A 15,535-nucleotide genomic window follows, 5' to 3' on the forward strand; every position below is an offset into this window, starting at 1 on the left:
TACTCTTTCGATTAATTAAACTACCTTTCGCCAGCGACGTTCGGGCTGCGTTCGTTTGCTGGTCAGCAGAAAGGCTTGAGCCAGCGCTTTCACTGAGGGCATCGCATGTGCCACTTCATCTTCAATTGGCGGTTTTTCCACCGGCGTGCTTGGTTCAGGCTGCTCAAAAGGAAATATTAAACACCCTCATCACTCGGAGAATTGCAATTACCTACCACTTCATCTTCGTCTATGGACAGAACTTGGCTTGGTTCGATTAGGCGTCGCTTCGGCTGCAGAAATCTAAAAGCTGGTGGCGTGGAGCCGCGCGTCGGAGTCATTGTGGGTGACGAACAGACTGTGGGCACCGCATCAGCGGGTCCAAATTGAAGCACGACGGGTCTTTCACGTTTGCGAGACGCATCTATGGAGGAGGAGGAGGCGGAGGGTGCACTAAGTGCCGACTCCATAGATAATGTGCTCGATGTGCTGGGCTGTTCGCCCACAGTTTCCGACTTGCTGATGACTCGTGTCTCCTGGTTATTGAAGTCGTAGATACGCACCGTATCCGAGTCATCGCTGGTCGTGTGCTGCGATTGCATCGATGGATTCGATTGCGTCTCCAGACTCGCATTGCCCTCTTCGATCACCTGAACGGGCATTGCTGTATAAACACAGGACGCGTCGGCTGCATTTTTGTTTGCATTTGAAGCCTTTCGAGAAAACATTTGAGGCGTGTGTACAAGTTGTGTGTGTTGTTGTTTTGTTGTAGTTTTGTAGTTTGTTAGTTTAGGTAGAAGTTAAACATTGATATGAAAAGAAGAATTGTTGAGTGTTTAGTATAAGATATTGCTGGTAGCAAAAGCCATAGCATTCCCACATGTAGAATGCAGAATCCTTGGTGATTGGTAATCATGTGTGGGATGTACAAATGCGTGTATATGTTGTGATTCATGTCTATACTTTTGTATGTGTGTGTGAGTGGTTGGTGGCAGCATGCAAATCATTCCGCTTAGTTACAGCTACAGCAAGGCAGAAAGACTTCAAATTAAGTAGCAAATACGTGAGTTTAGCATCAAAGTGAAACAAATGTTGTTAGTAAAATTCACTTAACAATAATCCGATTAAATATAATTATTTGTCTGCTTCAGGTACTCACCATTTCAATAGATTTACTATACAATGTATTTACTAAAAACATTTGTTTCATTTATTATTTGGTGGTTTGGTTGTTTGTTTAACTTTTGGCTTTATTTCTATGATATTGGTTTGTTGTTTATAATAGAAGTTAGCAATATGAATTAACTAGTGTGTGCATACAAAAGATTACAATGTTTACATTAAAAGAATTAACAGCGCAAAATCATAATTAATCAATAAAATAATAATAAAAAAGAGACATACAAAATGCTGCATACTTTCGGGCGCATTAGCATTAGGCAATTATTATTAGCATTTAGAATAATTATTATTATTATGATAATTGTTTTTGTATTATTATTTAGTTTGTTGGCTTTGATAGATAGCAGATACGATTACATTTATGATAGGTATATATGTATGTAGATAGATATAGAACACTAGCTCTGGTGCATCGTTGTGCGTCTACTTGAGCCGATGGCACTGCCAGCTTAAAGCCTAACCGTGCTTGCAGTTGGAGATTCTAGTATTTCGATTCTCTTTTCCTCTTTTAAGGTTCTTTATCTTGGAATCGATTTCATAATTGTGTTTATTTTTTTTTCTCTTGCGCAAAGTACCGTGAAATTGCTTTTTGTGTTGCGTTTACTGACTAGTGTGTGTACTATATATTGTATATGTGTAAGTGTGTATGTGTGTGTTGTTTAACTTGACTATCTTTTTCAGCTATGCAGATTTTGGCAGATGTGAATCGTACCTCTAGGAGCTACAACTACAAACAACTCACCCCAGTGACCCCATTGAAACCCATATACCCGCCCTCTAACTACGTGTGTGCTAGAAGAGTAGACTATTGTTGCTGTGCTTGGCATCGGCACCGCTGAAGCCATTCAGACAGCTATCGACACCCGAGTCCTGGTCGTCTATGCAGGGCTTCACCTGCAGTTCGCTCTCGAACAGTGGATTCATAACGAAATCCTTTGAGGTGGCGGACACAGCACGAAAACTGTTGCGCTTGAGGTCTTTGTGCAGCAGCTGCTTCTCGAACTGCGTGAGCACAGCTGGCGAGGGACCCCCGGATCCCGAACCCTGTCGCCTCTTGGAAGCGGACGAACCAAAGGACATGCCGCTGCCATTGCTGTGCAGACTTAGCGAGGATTGCGTATGGCGTTTGGGCAGCGTGCTGCCGAAATAGCTGGGCGCATGCCCCAAGCTGCTGCGCCACGATCGATGCGAGCGTACGTCAAAGTCATCTATGTCGGGATCTATGCCCAGGCTGGAGTCGCGATAATGCGATGCCGATGTGGATGGACGCTCAATGGCGGGGTGTGCACGCTCATGGCCGAAGGCAGAGCTGTGGGCGTGAGCGTGGGCGGTTAATGTGGGGGAATTACGTTTGTTAATGAATTTGAGCGAGCTGCTGCGTCGCACGGGCGTCGACAGCGTCCAATGCGTGAGGTCAGCAAGGTTACTTTGAGCGCTACCATGCGGTTGATTTACCTCATTGATGACAATATCCTCATCGGTTGGCGCTGTTGTTGGCTCCATGCTGCAGGCGCTGGCACTGACGCTGCCAGCCAAAGACTGCGCTTTGCTGCTCTCGCTGGGCGCATCGTTGATGTAATAATCCCGACTATAGCTGCTCGAAATAATGAAGACGAGTTCAGTTATCCAGTTTCACTGTTCCTCTTCAGAAGCCCTAACTTACCGCTTGTAGTCCTCGGCACGACTAGCAGGCTCCACGATTTCGGTGGTCATCTGCGCCAACGCCTTTTGTTCCACACTAGGACTGATGTTGGGTACGTCCATGAAGCGCTCTTGGGTGCCGCTAATGCGTTGCTTGAGCGCCTCGGGGGCATAGGGATTGTTGGGCATCTCGACAGCATTGTACCACTTTTTGACTTCGCGTTCCGCAATTGAGCCTACAATGGAATCAACATTTAGTTAGGTAAGCAGTTACACAAAGCAAACGATAGCAGAAGCAACATGTTAGCCGGTCTAGGAACAGAAACATAACAGAACAGAAGCATTTACGAAAGGAGACAACAAACACCGAGTGATGAGAGTGTTGGCCATAGAGTGCGTGTTACCTGGGGCAAAGCGCCGCAACAGAACTACATCATCTTCATTATTATTAACATCATTCACATGATCATCATCATCTTTCTTTTGAACGCCATTTTGCGGGCCAATATCGGGCAACGCGATGGCCTTTTTATTAGACCATCTTAGTGAACCATTTGTTAGTTTACCACTCGGCCGAGTTCGGTGTGTTGTTGTGTTAGTATTGTTGTTGTTAGTATTTTGGATGTGATTAGTAAGAGTTCTTGTTGTTGTGGTGGCATTTGTTAGCATACTACTAGAGACTGCCTCGTCCACAAATTCAGTTCTGTAACTACTTGTATCATAATCGTTAACTGTGTCCGCGTCGCCGTTAAAAGTCTCATGCGAGGTGGACGGCTCGCTTTCATTGCTTTCGCTTGAGTTTGAGCTTAATTGATCTGAGAAAAGAATATGGTTAATAAAATTATACCCGATTTCAGTGAAACTACCAATGATGAAGAACTCATCATCGATATCTATACCGATATCATCGGCAAGATCAACTGATGTTTGACTGGCGATATCTGAAAAATGCGAAACTAATTCTACATCAGCCTCTTCTTGAGTCTCACGAGTTGTGAATTCTTCAGCTGAATTGCCATCAGTCTCTAACCTAACTAAATGTGAATCTATATTTTCTGCACTCACATTATTATCTAAACTAAAATGCTGATACGTATTTAATTCATCAAACAGACTTGGATTCGTCTCATATTCTACATCATCTATACTATCATCATCAAAGGAATCGAAGGAACTCAGGTATTTGTGCATTATAAGAGCGCGTCGTCGTCGTCTTTCAATTGTCGCCAAAAGTCGTTTGTCTTTAATGTAAACCTTGCAAATGGTCCCCAAGAGATTTATTGGTCTTGTCGTTGCGTCTCCGTCGCTCGGTGTTGTGTCTAGGATATTTGGCTGTCTTCGCAAGCACTTTTGAGGCGTTTTACCTAGATGCAATTCACTCTGCATTGTGTCTGTTGTCATTTGCAGAAGATCCAACTCAACCTGCGTCTCTGCAGGAATTTCTAAATCAATTTCTCCCACATTTTCAATGTGTGAGTCAATTTTCACGTTCTGAGGAAAACACATTTCTGTGTTTGCCTTCATTGAAAGCGTATTTTGATCTACATTTGTTTTCTCATATGCTGACGCAGGGATCTCTGATGCAGCAACCTCCTCAGCAGGAATCTCCGTAGCAGAAATCTCCTCTATTGCTGGTGAAATAGCTTCCGCTGAGGCAAACTCCAATGTTGCAGACGCAGAAGTCACAACAACTTTATTTATTGCTGGTGAAGTAGTTTGTGCTGCTGCAACCTCCGGCGTTGCTGACGTAGGAGTTTCTGTCACAGAAACCTCCTCTATGGCTGGTGCTCGAATTTCTTTAGCTGGTAGAGGAATCTCTATTGCTGGTGAAGTACTTTCCGTTGCTGCATTCTCCTCTGTTGCAGGCGTAGAAGTTTCAGTCATAGAAATCATGTCTGTTACAGGCGCAGGAGTTTCTGTCACAGAAACCTCTATTGCTGGTGTAGGAATTTCTGTTGCTTGTGCTGGAGTTTCTATCACAGCAACCTCCTCTATTGCTGTCGCAGGAGTTTCTGTCGCAGCAACCTCTTCTATTGCTGGTGTTGGAGTTTCTGTCACAGCAACCTCCTCTATTGTTGTCGCAGGAGTTTCTGTCACAGCAACCTCCTCTGTTGCTGATGCTGGAGTTTCTGTCACAGCAACCTTTTCTATTGCTGGTGCAGGAGTTTCTGTCACAGCAACCTCCTCTATTGCTGGTGATGGAGTTTCTGTCACAGCAACCTCTATTGCTGTCGCAGGAGTTTCTGTCGCAGCAACCTCTTCTATTGCTGGTGTTGGAGTTTCTGTCACGGCAACCTCCTCTGTTGCTGATGCTGGAGTTTCTGTCACAGCAACTTCCTCTGTTGCTGGCGCCGGAATTTCTGTCACAGCAACCTCCTCTATTGCTGGCGCAGGAGTTTCTGTCACAGCAATCTCCTCTATTGCTGGCGCAGGAGTTTCTGTCACAGCAACTTCCTCTATTGCTGGCGCCGGAATTTCTGTCACAGCAACCTCCTCTATTGCTGGCGCAGGAGTTTCTGTCACAGCAATCTCCTCAGTTGCTGGTGCAAGAATATCTGTAGCTGCAACTTCCTTTGTTGCCGGCGCAGAAATTTCTGTCACAGCAACCTCCTCTATTGCTGGCGCCGGAATTTCTGTCACAGCAACCTCCTCTGTTGCTGGCGCAGGAGTTTCTGTCACAGCAACTTCCTCTGTTGCTGGCACAGGAGTTTCTGTCACAGCAACCTCCTCTATTGCTGGCGCCGGAATTTCTGTCACAGCAACCTCCTCTGTTGCTGGCGCAGGAGTTTCTGTCACAGCTACCTCCTCTGTTACTGGCACAGGAGTTTCTGTCACAGCAACCTTCTCTGTTGCCGATGCTGGAGTTTCTGTCACAGCAACTTCCTCTGTTGCTGGTGTTGGAGTTTCTGTCACAGCAACCTTTTCTATTGCTGTCGCAGGAGTTTCTGACACAGCCACCTCCTCTATTGCTGGCGCCGGAATTTCTGTCACAGCAACCTCCTTTATTGCTGGCGCAGGAGTTTCTGTCACAGCAATCTTCTCAGTTGCTGGTGCAAGAATATCTGTAGCTGCAACTTTCTTTGTTGCTGGTGCAAGAATATCTGTAGCTGCAACTTCCTTTGTTGCTGGCGCAGAAATTTTTGTCACAGCAACCTCCTCTATTGCTGGCGCCGGAATTTCTGTCACAGCAACCTCCTCTGTTGCTGGCGCAGGAGCTTCTGTCAGAGCAACCTCCTCTGTTGCTGGCGCAGGAGTTTCTGTCACAGCAACCTCCTCTGTTGCTGGTGCAAGAATCTCTGTGGCAGCAACGTCCTCTATTGGTGGTGCTGGAATGTTCGTAGCAGCAATATCCTCTATTGTTGATGCGGGAGTTTCTGTGGCAGCAACATCCTCTGTTGCTGGTGTTGGAGTTTCTGTCACAGCAACCTCCTCTATTGCTGGCGCCGGAATTTCTGTCACAGCAACCTCCTCTGTTGCTGGCGCAGGAGTTTGTGTCACAGCAACCTCCTCTGTTGCTGGCACAGGAGTTTCTGTCACAGCAACCTTCTCTGTTGCCGATGCTGGAGTTTCTGTCACAGCAACTTCCTCTGTTGCTGGCACAGGAGTTTCTGTCACAGCAACCTCCTCTATTGCTGGCGCCGGAATTTCTGTCACAGCAACCTCCTCTGTTGCTGGCGCAGGAGTTTCTGTCACAGCAACCTCCTCTGTTGATGGCACAGGAGTTTCTGTCACAGCAACCTTCTCTGTTGCCGATGCTGGAGTTTCTGTCACAGCAACTTCCTCTGTTGCTGGTGTTGGAGTTTCTGTCACAGCAACCTTTTCTATTGCTGTCGCAGGAGTTTCTGACACAGCAACCTCCTCTATTGCTGGCGCCGGAATTTCTGTCACAGCAACCTCCTTTATTGCTGGCGCAGGAGTTTCTGTCACAGCAATCTTCTCAGTTGCTGGTGCAAGAATATCTGTAGCTGCAACTTTCTTTGTTGCTGCCGCCGGAATTTCTGTCACAGCAACCTTCTCTATTGCTGGCGACGGAATTTCTGTTACAGCAACCTCCTCTGTTGCTGGCGCAGGAGTTTGTGTCACAGCAACCTCCTCTATTGCTGGCGCCGGAATTTCTGTCACAGCAACCTCCTCTATTGCTGGCGCAGGAATTTCAGTAGCAGCATCCTCCTCTGCTGCTGGCGCAGAAGTTTCTGACACAGCAACCTCCTCTGTTGCTGGTGCAAGCATCTCTGTGGCAGCAACGTCCTCTATTGGTGATGCAGGAGTTTCTGTGGCAGCAACCTCCTCTGTTGCTGGCGCAGGAATGTCTGTCACAGCAACCTCCTCTATTGCAGGCGCCGGAATTTCTGTCACAGCAAACGTCTCTGTTGCTGGCGCAGGACTTTCTGTAGCAGCAACCTCCTCCTCTGTTGCTGGTGCAGGAGTTTCTGTAGCAGCAACCTCCTCTGCTGCTGGTGCAAGAATCTCTGTGGCAGCAACGTCCTCTATTGGTGGTGCTGGAATGTTCGTAGCAGCAATATCCTCTATTGTTGATGCAGGAGTTTCTGTGGCAGCAACCTCCTCTGTTGCTGGCGCAGGAATGTCTGTCACAGCAACCTCCTCTATTGCTGGCGCCGGAATTTCTGTCACAGCAACCTCCTCTATTGCTGGCGCCGGAATTTCTGTCACAGCAACCTCCTCTATTGCTGGCGCCGGAATTTCTGTCACAGCAACCGTTTCTGTTGCTGGCGCAGGACTTTCTGTAGCAGCAACCTCCTCTGCTGCTGGTGCAGGAGTTTCTGTAGCAGCAACCTCCTCTGCTGCTGCCGCAGGAGTTTCTGAAACAGCAACCTCCTCTGCTGCTGGCGCAGGAGTTTCTGCAACAGCAACTTCTTCCATTGTTGGCGCAGGAGTTTCTGTAGCAGCAACCTCCTCTATTGCTGGCGCCGGAATTTCTGTCACAGCAACCTCCTCTATTGCTGGCGCCGGAATTTCTGTCACAGCAACCGTCTCTGTTGCTGGTGCAGGAGTTTCTGCAACAGCAACCTCCTCTGTTGCTGACGCAGGACTTTCTGTAGCAGCAACCTCCTCTGTTGCTGGCGCAGGAATTTCTGTAGCAGCAACCTCCTCTGCTGCTGCCGCAGGAGTTTCTGAAACAGCAACCTCCTCTGCTGCTGGCGCAGGAGTTTCTGCAACAGCAACTTCTTCCATTGTTGGCGCAGGAGTTTCTGTAGCAGCAACCTCCTCTATTGCTGGCGCCGGAATTTCTGTCACAGCAACCTCCTCTATTGCTGGCGCCGGAATTTCTGTCACAGCAACCTCCTCTATTGCTGGCGCCGGAATTTCTGTCACAGCAACCGTTTCTGTTGCTGGCGCAGGACTTTCTGTAGCAGCAACCTCCTCTGTTGCTGGTGCAGGAGTTTCTGTAGCAGCAACCTCCTCTGCTGCTGGCGCAGGAGTTTCTGCAACAGCAACTTCTTCCATTGTTGGCGCAGGAGTTTCTGTAGCAGCAACCTCCTCTATTGCTGGCGCCGGAATTTCTGTCACAGCAACCTCCTCTATTGCTGGCGCCGGAATTTCTGTCACAGCAACCGTCTCTGTTGCTGGTGCAGGAGTTTCTGCAACAGCAACCTCCTCTGTTGCTGGCGCAGGAATTTCTGTAGCAGCAACCTCCTCTGCTGCTGCCGCAGGAGTTTCTGAAACAGTAACCAACTCTGCTGCTGACGCAGAAATGTCTATAGCAGCAACCTCCTCTGTTGCTGACGCCGGTGTTTCTGTCACAGCAACCTCCTCTATTGCTGGCGCCGGAATTTCTGTCACAGCAACCTCCTCTATTGCTGGCGCCGGAATTTCTGTCACAGCAACCGTCTCTGTTGCTGGTGCAGGAGTTTCTGCAACAGCAACCTCCTCTGTTGCTGGCGCAGGAATTTCTGTAGCAGCAACCTCCTCTGCTGCTGCCGCAGGAGTTTCTGAAACAGCAACCAACTCTGCTGCTGGCGCAGGAGTTTCTGTCATAGCAACCTCCTCTGTTGCTGGTGCAGGAGTTTCTGTAGCAGAAACCTCCTCTGCTGCTGCCGCAGGAGTTTCTGAAACAGTAACCAACTCTGCTGCTGACGCAGAAATGTCTATAGCAGCAACCTCCTCTGTTGCTGACGCCGGTGTTTCTGTCACAGCAACCTCCTCTATTGCTGGCGCAGGAATTTCTGTAGCAGCATCCTCCTCTGCTGCTGGCGCAGGAGTTTCTGACACAGCAACCTCCTCTGTTGCTGGTGCAAGAATCTCTGTGGCAGCAACGTCCTCTATTGGTGGTTCTGGAATGTTCGTAGCAGCAATATCCTCTGTTGTTGATGCAGGAGTTTCTGTGGCAGCAACCTCCTCTGTTGCTGGCGCAGGAATGTCTGTCACAGCAACCTCCTCTATTGCAGGCGCCGGAATTTCTGCCACAGCAACCGTTTCTGTTGCTGGCGCAGGAATGTCTGTCACAGCAACCGTCTCTGTTGATGGCGCAGGAGTTTCTGCAACAGCAAACTCCTCTGTTGCTGGCGCAGGACTTTCTGTAGCAGCAACCTCCTCTGTTGCTGGTGCAGAAGTTTCTGTAGCAGCAACCTCCTGTGCTGCTGGCGCAGGAGTTTCTGCAACAGTAACTTCTTCCATTGTTGGCGCAGGAGTTTCTGTAGCAGCAACATCCTCTGTTGCTGGTGCAGGAGTTTCTGTAGCAGCATTCTCCTCTGCTGCTGCCGCAGGAGTTTCTGCAACAGCAACTTCTTCCATTGTTTGCGCAGGAGTTTCTGTAGCAGCATCCTCCTCTGCTGCTGGCGCAGAAATGTCTGTCACAGCAATTTCCTCTATTGGTGGTGCTGGAATGTTCGTAGCAGCAACCTCCTCTGTTGCTGACGCAGGTGTTTCTGTCACAGCAACCTTCTCTATTGCTGGCGCCGGAATTTCTGTCACAGCAACCTCCTCTGTTGCTGGCGCAGGAATTTCTGTAGCAGCATCCTCCTCTGCTGCTGCCGCAGGAATGTCTGTCAAAGCAACCTCCTCTGCTGCTGGCGCAAGAGTTTCTGAAACAGCAACTTCCTCCATTGTTGGCGCAGGAGTTTCTGTTACAGCAATCTCCTCAATTGCTGGTGTAGGAATATCTGTAGCGGGAGCCTCCTCAGTTGCTGATATAGAAATGTCTGCAGCAGCAAACTCCTCTGTTGCTGACGCAGGTGTTTCTATCACAGCAACCTCCTCTATTGCTGGCGCCGAAATTTCTGTCACAGCAACCTCCTCTGTTGCTGGCGCAGGAATTTCTGTAGCAGCATCCTCCTCTGCTGCTGGCGCAGGAATGTCTGTCAAAGCAACCTCCTCTGCTGCTGGCGCAAGAGTTTCTGAAACAGCAACTTCCTCCATTGTTGGCGCAGGAGTTTCTGTTACAGCAATCTCCTCAATTGCTGGTGTAGGAATATCTGTAGCGGGAGCCTCCTCAGTTGCTGATATAGAAATGTCTGCAGCAGCAAACTCCTCTGTTGCTGACGCAGGTGTTTCTATTACAGCAACCTCCTCTATTGCTGGCGCCGGAATTTCTGTCACAGCAACCTCCTCTGTTGCTGGCGCAGGAGTTTCTGTCACAGCAACCTCCTCTGTTGCTGGCGCAGGAATTTCTGTAGCAGCATCCTCCTCTGCTGCTGCCGCAGGAGTTTCTGTAACAGTATCCTCATCTGTTGCTGGCGCAGAAATGTCTGTCACAGCAATTTCCTCTATTGGTGGTGCTGGAATATTCGTAGCAGCAACCTCCTCTGTTGCTGACGCAGGTGTTTCTGTCACAGCAACCTCCTCTATTGCTGGCGCAGAAGTTTCTGTTACAGCAATCTCCTCAATTGCTGGTGTAGGAATATCTGTAGCAGCAACCTCCTCTGTTGCTGGCGCCGGAATTTCTGTCACAGCAACCTCCTCTGTTGCTGACGCAGGTGTTTCTATCACAGCAACCTCCTCTGTTGCTGCCGCAGGAGTTTCTGAAACAGCAACCAACTCTGCTGTTGACGCAGGAGTTTCTGTAACAGTATCCTCCTCTGTTGCTGGCGCAGAAATGTCTATAGCAGCAACGTCCTCTATTGGTGGTGCTGGAATGTTCGTAGCAGCAATCTCCTCTGTTGCTGGCGTAGGAGTTTCTGTAGCAGCAACCTCCTCTGTTGCTGGCGCAGGAAATTCTGTAGCAGCATCCACCTCTGCTGCTGGCGCAGGTGTTTCTGTCACAGCAACCTTCTCTATTACTGGCGCAGGAGTTTCTGTCACAGCAACCTCTTCTATTGCTGGCGCCGGAATTTGTGTCACAGCAACCTCCTCTGTTGCTGGTACAGGAGTTTCTGTAGCAGCAACCTCCTCTGCTGCTGGCGCAGGAGTTTCTGCAACAGCAACTTCTTCCATTGTTGGCGCAGGAGTTTCTGTAGCAGCAATCTTCTCTGGTGCTGGTGCAAGAATCTCTGTAGCAGCAACCTTCTCTTTTGTTGGTGAAGTAGTTTCTGCTGCTCCAACCTCCTCTATTGCTGACGCCGAAATTTCTGTCACAGCAACCTCCTCTGTTGCTGGCGCAGGAAATTCTGTAGCAGCATCCTCCTCTGCTGCTGGCGCAGCATGTTCTGTGACAGCAGCCTCCTCTGTTGCTGGTGCAAGAATATGTGTAGCAGCAACAGCCTCTGTTGCTGACGCAGGAATGTCTGTAGCAGCAATCTTCTCTGGTGCTGGTGCAAGAATCTCTGTAGCAGCAACCTTCTCTATTGTTGGTGAAGTAGTTTCTGCTGCTCCAACCTGCTCTATTGCTGGCGCAGGAATTCGTGTAGCAGCAACCTCATCTATTTCCGGGGCAGGAATTTCTGCCATAGGGAACGCCTCTGGTGGTACAGGGAATTCTATTGCAGCAGCTTCTTCAATTATAGGTGCAGGATTCTCTGTTGCGGCAACCTCTTCTATTACCGGAGCAGGAATTTCCACCACGGGATCCTCCTCTATTTCTTTTGCAGGAATCGCTTTTGGAGTAACGTCACCTATTACTGGTGCTGGGACTTCTAATGATGGAGCTTCTTCTATTACAGGTGAAGGAATCTCTGTTGTAGCAAACTCTTCGATTACTGGTGCAGGGATTTCGTGTGCATCAATCTCTTCTACTGCTGGCACAGGAATTTCCGCCACAGCAATGTCCTCTGGTGGTGCAGGGATTTCTGGTGCAGCTGCCTCTGCAATTAATAGTTCTGGAATCTCTGTGGCAACAATGTCTTCTATGACTGGGGCAGGAATTTCTGGTGCAGCAATCTCTTCTGGTGGTACAGGGACTTCTAGTGCAGCAACTTCTTCAATTATAGGTGCAGGTATCTCTGTTGCGGCAACTTCTTCCATTACCTGGGCAGGAATTTCTGGCACAGCAATCTTCTCTGGTGGTGCAGTAACATTATCTATTACAGGGGCAGGAATTTCTGCCACTGCAATCTCCTCTGGTGGTACAGGAATTTTGAATGCATTAGCATTTTCAATAACAGGAGTAGGAATCTCAGTTGTAGCAAGCTCTTCTTCTTTTGGTGCAGGTGTTTCGGTTGTAGCCATCACCACCTCTTTTGATGTCGCAGGAATTTCCGCCACAGTAATCTCCTCTATTGATGGAGCTGAAATCTCTTTGGCAGCCACCTCTTCTAATGCATGTGCAGGAATTTCTAATGTTGGTGAGGGATTCTCCACTACTGAAACGTTTTCTATTACCGGTGTAGAGATTTCTGTTATAGGTGCAGGAAGAACCTCTGTTGTTGGAGAGATGAATGCTGTCGTGTCTAGAGCTGATGTTAGATCTGTTTGTTCTGGTGCAGCAAATTCCGTAGGAGAAAGCAGTGGCGTTGGTATAATATCCGCAAAAACAACAATTGTAAGAGGTGCTACAGGTGTTTCATCTGGAGTGAATATAATTTCCGAAATCTCGATTGCTTGTGCTTTTATTACCGTCGTATCTTCGGGAACTTTTTCAGCTAACTCTGTGCTTTCAACGGCAGCAACAAATGGGTTTGAAACTTCATCATGTGGAGTTAAAATTTGTACAGGTTGTGCATCCGCATACTCCTCTTCGATGATATCCAGTGAATGGTGAGTTAGGTCCATTGTGCGCGCGTTAATTTCAGCTAGAGCTAAATCGCTTAATTCCTTGAGTGTATGAATTTCAGTGGCCGTCATTATCGGGGGCTGCTCAGATGCTGGAACTGCTAGCATGGGTCCCAGGGCCATGGCAGCTAATATTTCGATGACAGATGGTGTATTTTCAACTTCTTGATTATCATCAAGATATTCAACGTCCCCAAAGCCCGTACAACCCTCGAGATCGGCAAGATCATCTGTTTCGTGTAAGCTGGCTGTAACACAAATGCCGCTGCTTCAAAACAATGCACAAATACACCAAGGTATTTTGAAGGATGTTCCGGAGTTACTACAGTTTAAATTTAACAACTTTGAAATACTAAGGGGCTACATACTCTAATTCGCTTAAACTACTCAAACTTCAGACAGGATATTTTCCGAATAAATGTTTGTTTTGTTAGCAATAAGAATGAAATATGGGAAAGATGTATGAATAAGAAAAGCAACAATGCAATTACCTGCTATTAGAGTTTGGGCAGGATCTTCGTTTTCCTGGTCATCTTGAAAACTCATTGGTGGCGGTGGAGCCATTTGTTCTTTTGGCACTGAAATTGTCGAGGGCTGTGTGACAAATGTATTTGTGGTCTCAGTAATGGCTGGTTCGTGCTCTTCTGGCAAAGTGTTTGAGGTTAAGCTCGTGCGATCCACTAGCTCATCCAGCACTAGCTTTGTGTTTTGTCCGCCAATCAGATGCTTGCTCAACAGTCGATCGTTTAAATCATTGCATCGCAATAAATCCAGAGATGACTCTTCGGCATCTGAGCCTATTTCGGACAGATCGCTAACCTCATCGGCGGTTCTATCGCCAATCTGGGCACGCACATTCTCTTTGGGTGCCGGCACCAGCATGCCAATGCTGCTCGGTGTTGCCGAACTTTGCAAGGTGCTGCGCTTCTTCTTGAATAGCCAGTTGTCTTCCCAGGTGGCATCACCGACCATACTCGATGACATGGAGGGAATATCTAAGATAGGAATATAAAATTGCACTAAAGTTTAGCTATGGGAATTTGTCGCCGACTTACCATCTTCTGATTCGGTAACAGACGCTGAGAAGTCAGGCAGCGGCACCATGTGAGCAGCAATATAGTCACTCAAGACCGATTCACGTTGCAGATCAGCTTTCAAGCCGGCATGCGATTCGGTTTTGCCAGCCTACAAATAGATAAACCAAGGAATTGAAAAATAGATTATATAAATAATATTTCAGTGAGGGGGACGCACATTGAGTAGCAGTTCATTGTCGGTTAGGCTGCAGTCGCTGCGGGGTTCTATGGAGCTACCGGACGTAGTGCTCAACGCTTCGGCATTGTAATTCTCATCAATGTTGTGACCACTCAGGTCCGGTGTGCTCTCCGATATAAGTCTGGCATTGCCTTCCTTATCCGCAATCTGTAAGTAAAAAAGAAGGTAGCAACTGTAGCGTGACCCTGATTTGATTGTAGACCGTTGAACCGAAGGCTGACTTTGCTGACTTTGCAACCGGCTAAATGTGTTGAATATCTATTATGTTGTGGTTGGTGTCTTCAACCATTGTTTAGTTTATGACGTCATGGCTGTACTCAGATTTAGATCGATGACAGCGTGACGCAGCGTGAAAATTGTCTGAGATTTTGCTGCCAATGGCAACTAATCAATAAGTTAAGCAACTTATGTTAAGTCAGAATGATGTGTGTACTCCGCTGATAAGATACTTGTTTTGAGGAACTTACGAGTACAAGTCGTAATTAGTTGGTTAACTTATGAAATTGTTTATAATATTTACATGCTGCGCAGGCTCTGCCATGGCCAAAACAAAGCAATTATCTATGAGAAAACTCTAGAATTTGATCCAATTAACGCTTTAGTTGAATTCGTTGTCAGATGGTCCGTTGAATGCGTCTGCACGCTTGTAACAATGGTCAGCAACTAATTAGCGAAACTTGCGACTGTGGCACTAGTTTTGGTGCCACACGCGAAGCCCAACAAGTGCCCAACTAACTGGCGGAAATTTGCCAGAAGGGATTGAAGGGATTAAATACAAGCGAGGTCAGCGTGTCAGCCATGCGCAGAAGATGTGCAACAGTTGCCACACACACACACACACACACATTTTACTTGATTCTTACCTTATTGAGCACCGCTGTGGCCAACAGATCCTGATAGATCTTTGGCTCGAAATAGTGCTCGGTGCGATGGCGCCGCTTGTTGCCATTGCTGAGCTGCCCAGTCGAGCGGGTGTCCAGACTTATCTCCGAAACAGCTGCGCTGGGACCCAAGGTGTTTGCCCCAGTGCGCAGCGTCTCCGCAATGATGCTCTCAATAAGATTGCGCAGTCGCGTCTGCGAAATGTCCGACAGCTCATTGTTGTTGCCACTGTTGTTGTTGCTGCTGTTGGTGTTGTTATTATTGTTGTTATTGTTGCTGTTGCCGTTGACAATGGCGGGCAAATCTGTAAGCATGCGAAATGGTCAACAAAGCTTCGAGTCTTAGAATGCTCTACGTCTAAAATAAACTCAATAGTGTTAGCACGAAAGTCAGTTAGGTTAACAAAACGTACAACGAACAACGGAATGCATAATGGAAAAGTGAAAAGTCGCAATTATCTGGCGAGTGTGAG

At 47.7% G+C, this 15,535-nt stretch overlaps 1 protein-coding gene across 13 annotated transcripts in view; it reads right to left on the minus strand.

The window, feature by feature from the left end:
* The window catches only part of LOC133843489 (calphotin), a 38,310-nt gene that overhangs the window by 1,531 nt on the left and 21,244 nt on the right, over positions 1 to 15,535 (minus strand). For 3 of the 13 annotated variants that reach the window (XM_062277072.1, XM_062277071.1, XM_062277070.1), the window contains 8 exons: positions 15,045 to 15,367; positions 14,161 to 14,328; positions 13,962 to 14,091; positions 13,398 to 13,901; positions 2,825 to 3,038; positions 2,617 to 2,755; positions 216 to 692; positions 25 to 159 (listed from right to left, as the gene is read on the minus strand). In XM_062277072.1, coding sequence (XP_062133056.1) covers positions 25 to 159; positions 216 to 692; positions 2,617 to 2,755; positions 2,825 to 3,038; positions 13,398 to 13,901; positions 13,962 to 14,091; positions 14,161 to 14,328; positions 15,045 to 15,367 — 2,090 coding nt within the window. Of the gene's footprint in view, positions 1 to 24; positions 160 to 215; positions 693 to 1,816; positions 2,756 to 2,824; positions 3,039 to 3,206; positions 3,618 to 4,166; positions 4,462 to 5,097; positions 6,814 to 7,557; positions 8,476 to 8,961; positions 9,228 to 13,397; positions 13,902 to 13,961; positions 14,092 to 14,160; positions 14,329 to 15,044; positions 15,368 to 15,535 lie in introns of those variants that run through there. The other 10 variants (XM_062277073.1, XM_062277074.1, XM_062277078.1 and 7 more) reach the window with 8 other exon arrangements.

The sequence above is a fragment of the Drosophila sulfurigaster genome, chromosome 3, assembly GCF_023558435.1.
Source record: "Drosophila sulfurigaster albostrigata strain 15112-1811.04 chromosome 3, ASM2355843v2, whole genome shotgun sequence".
NCBI classification, from domain to species: Eukaryota; Metazoa; Arthropoda; class Insecta; order Diptera; family Drosophilidae; genus Drosophila; species Drosophila sulfurigaster.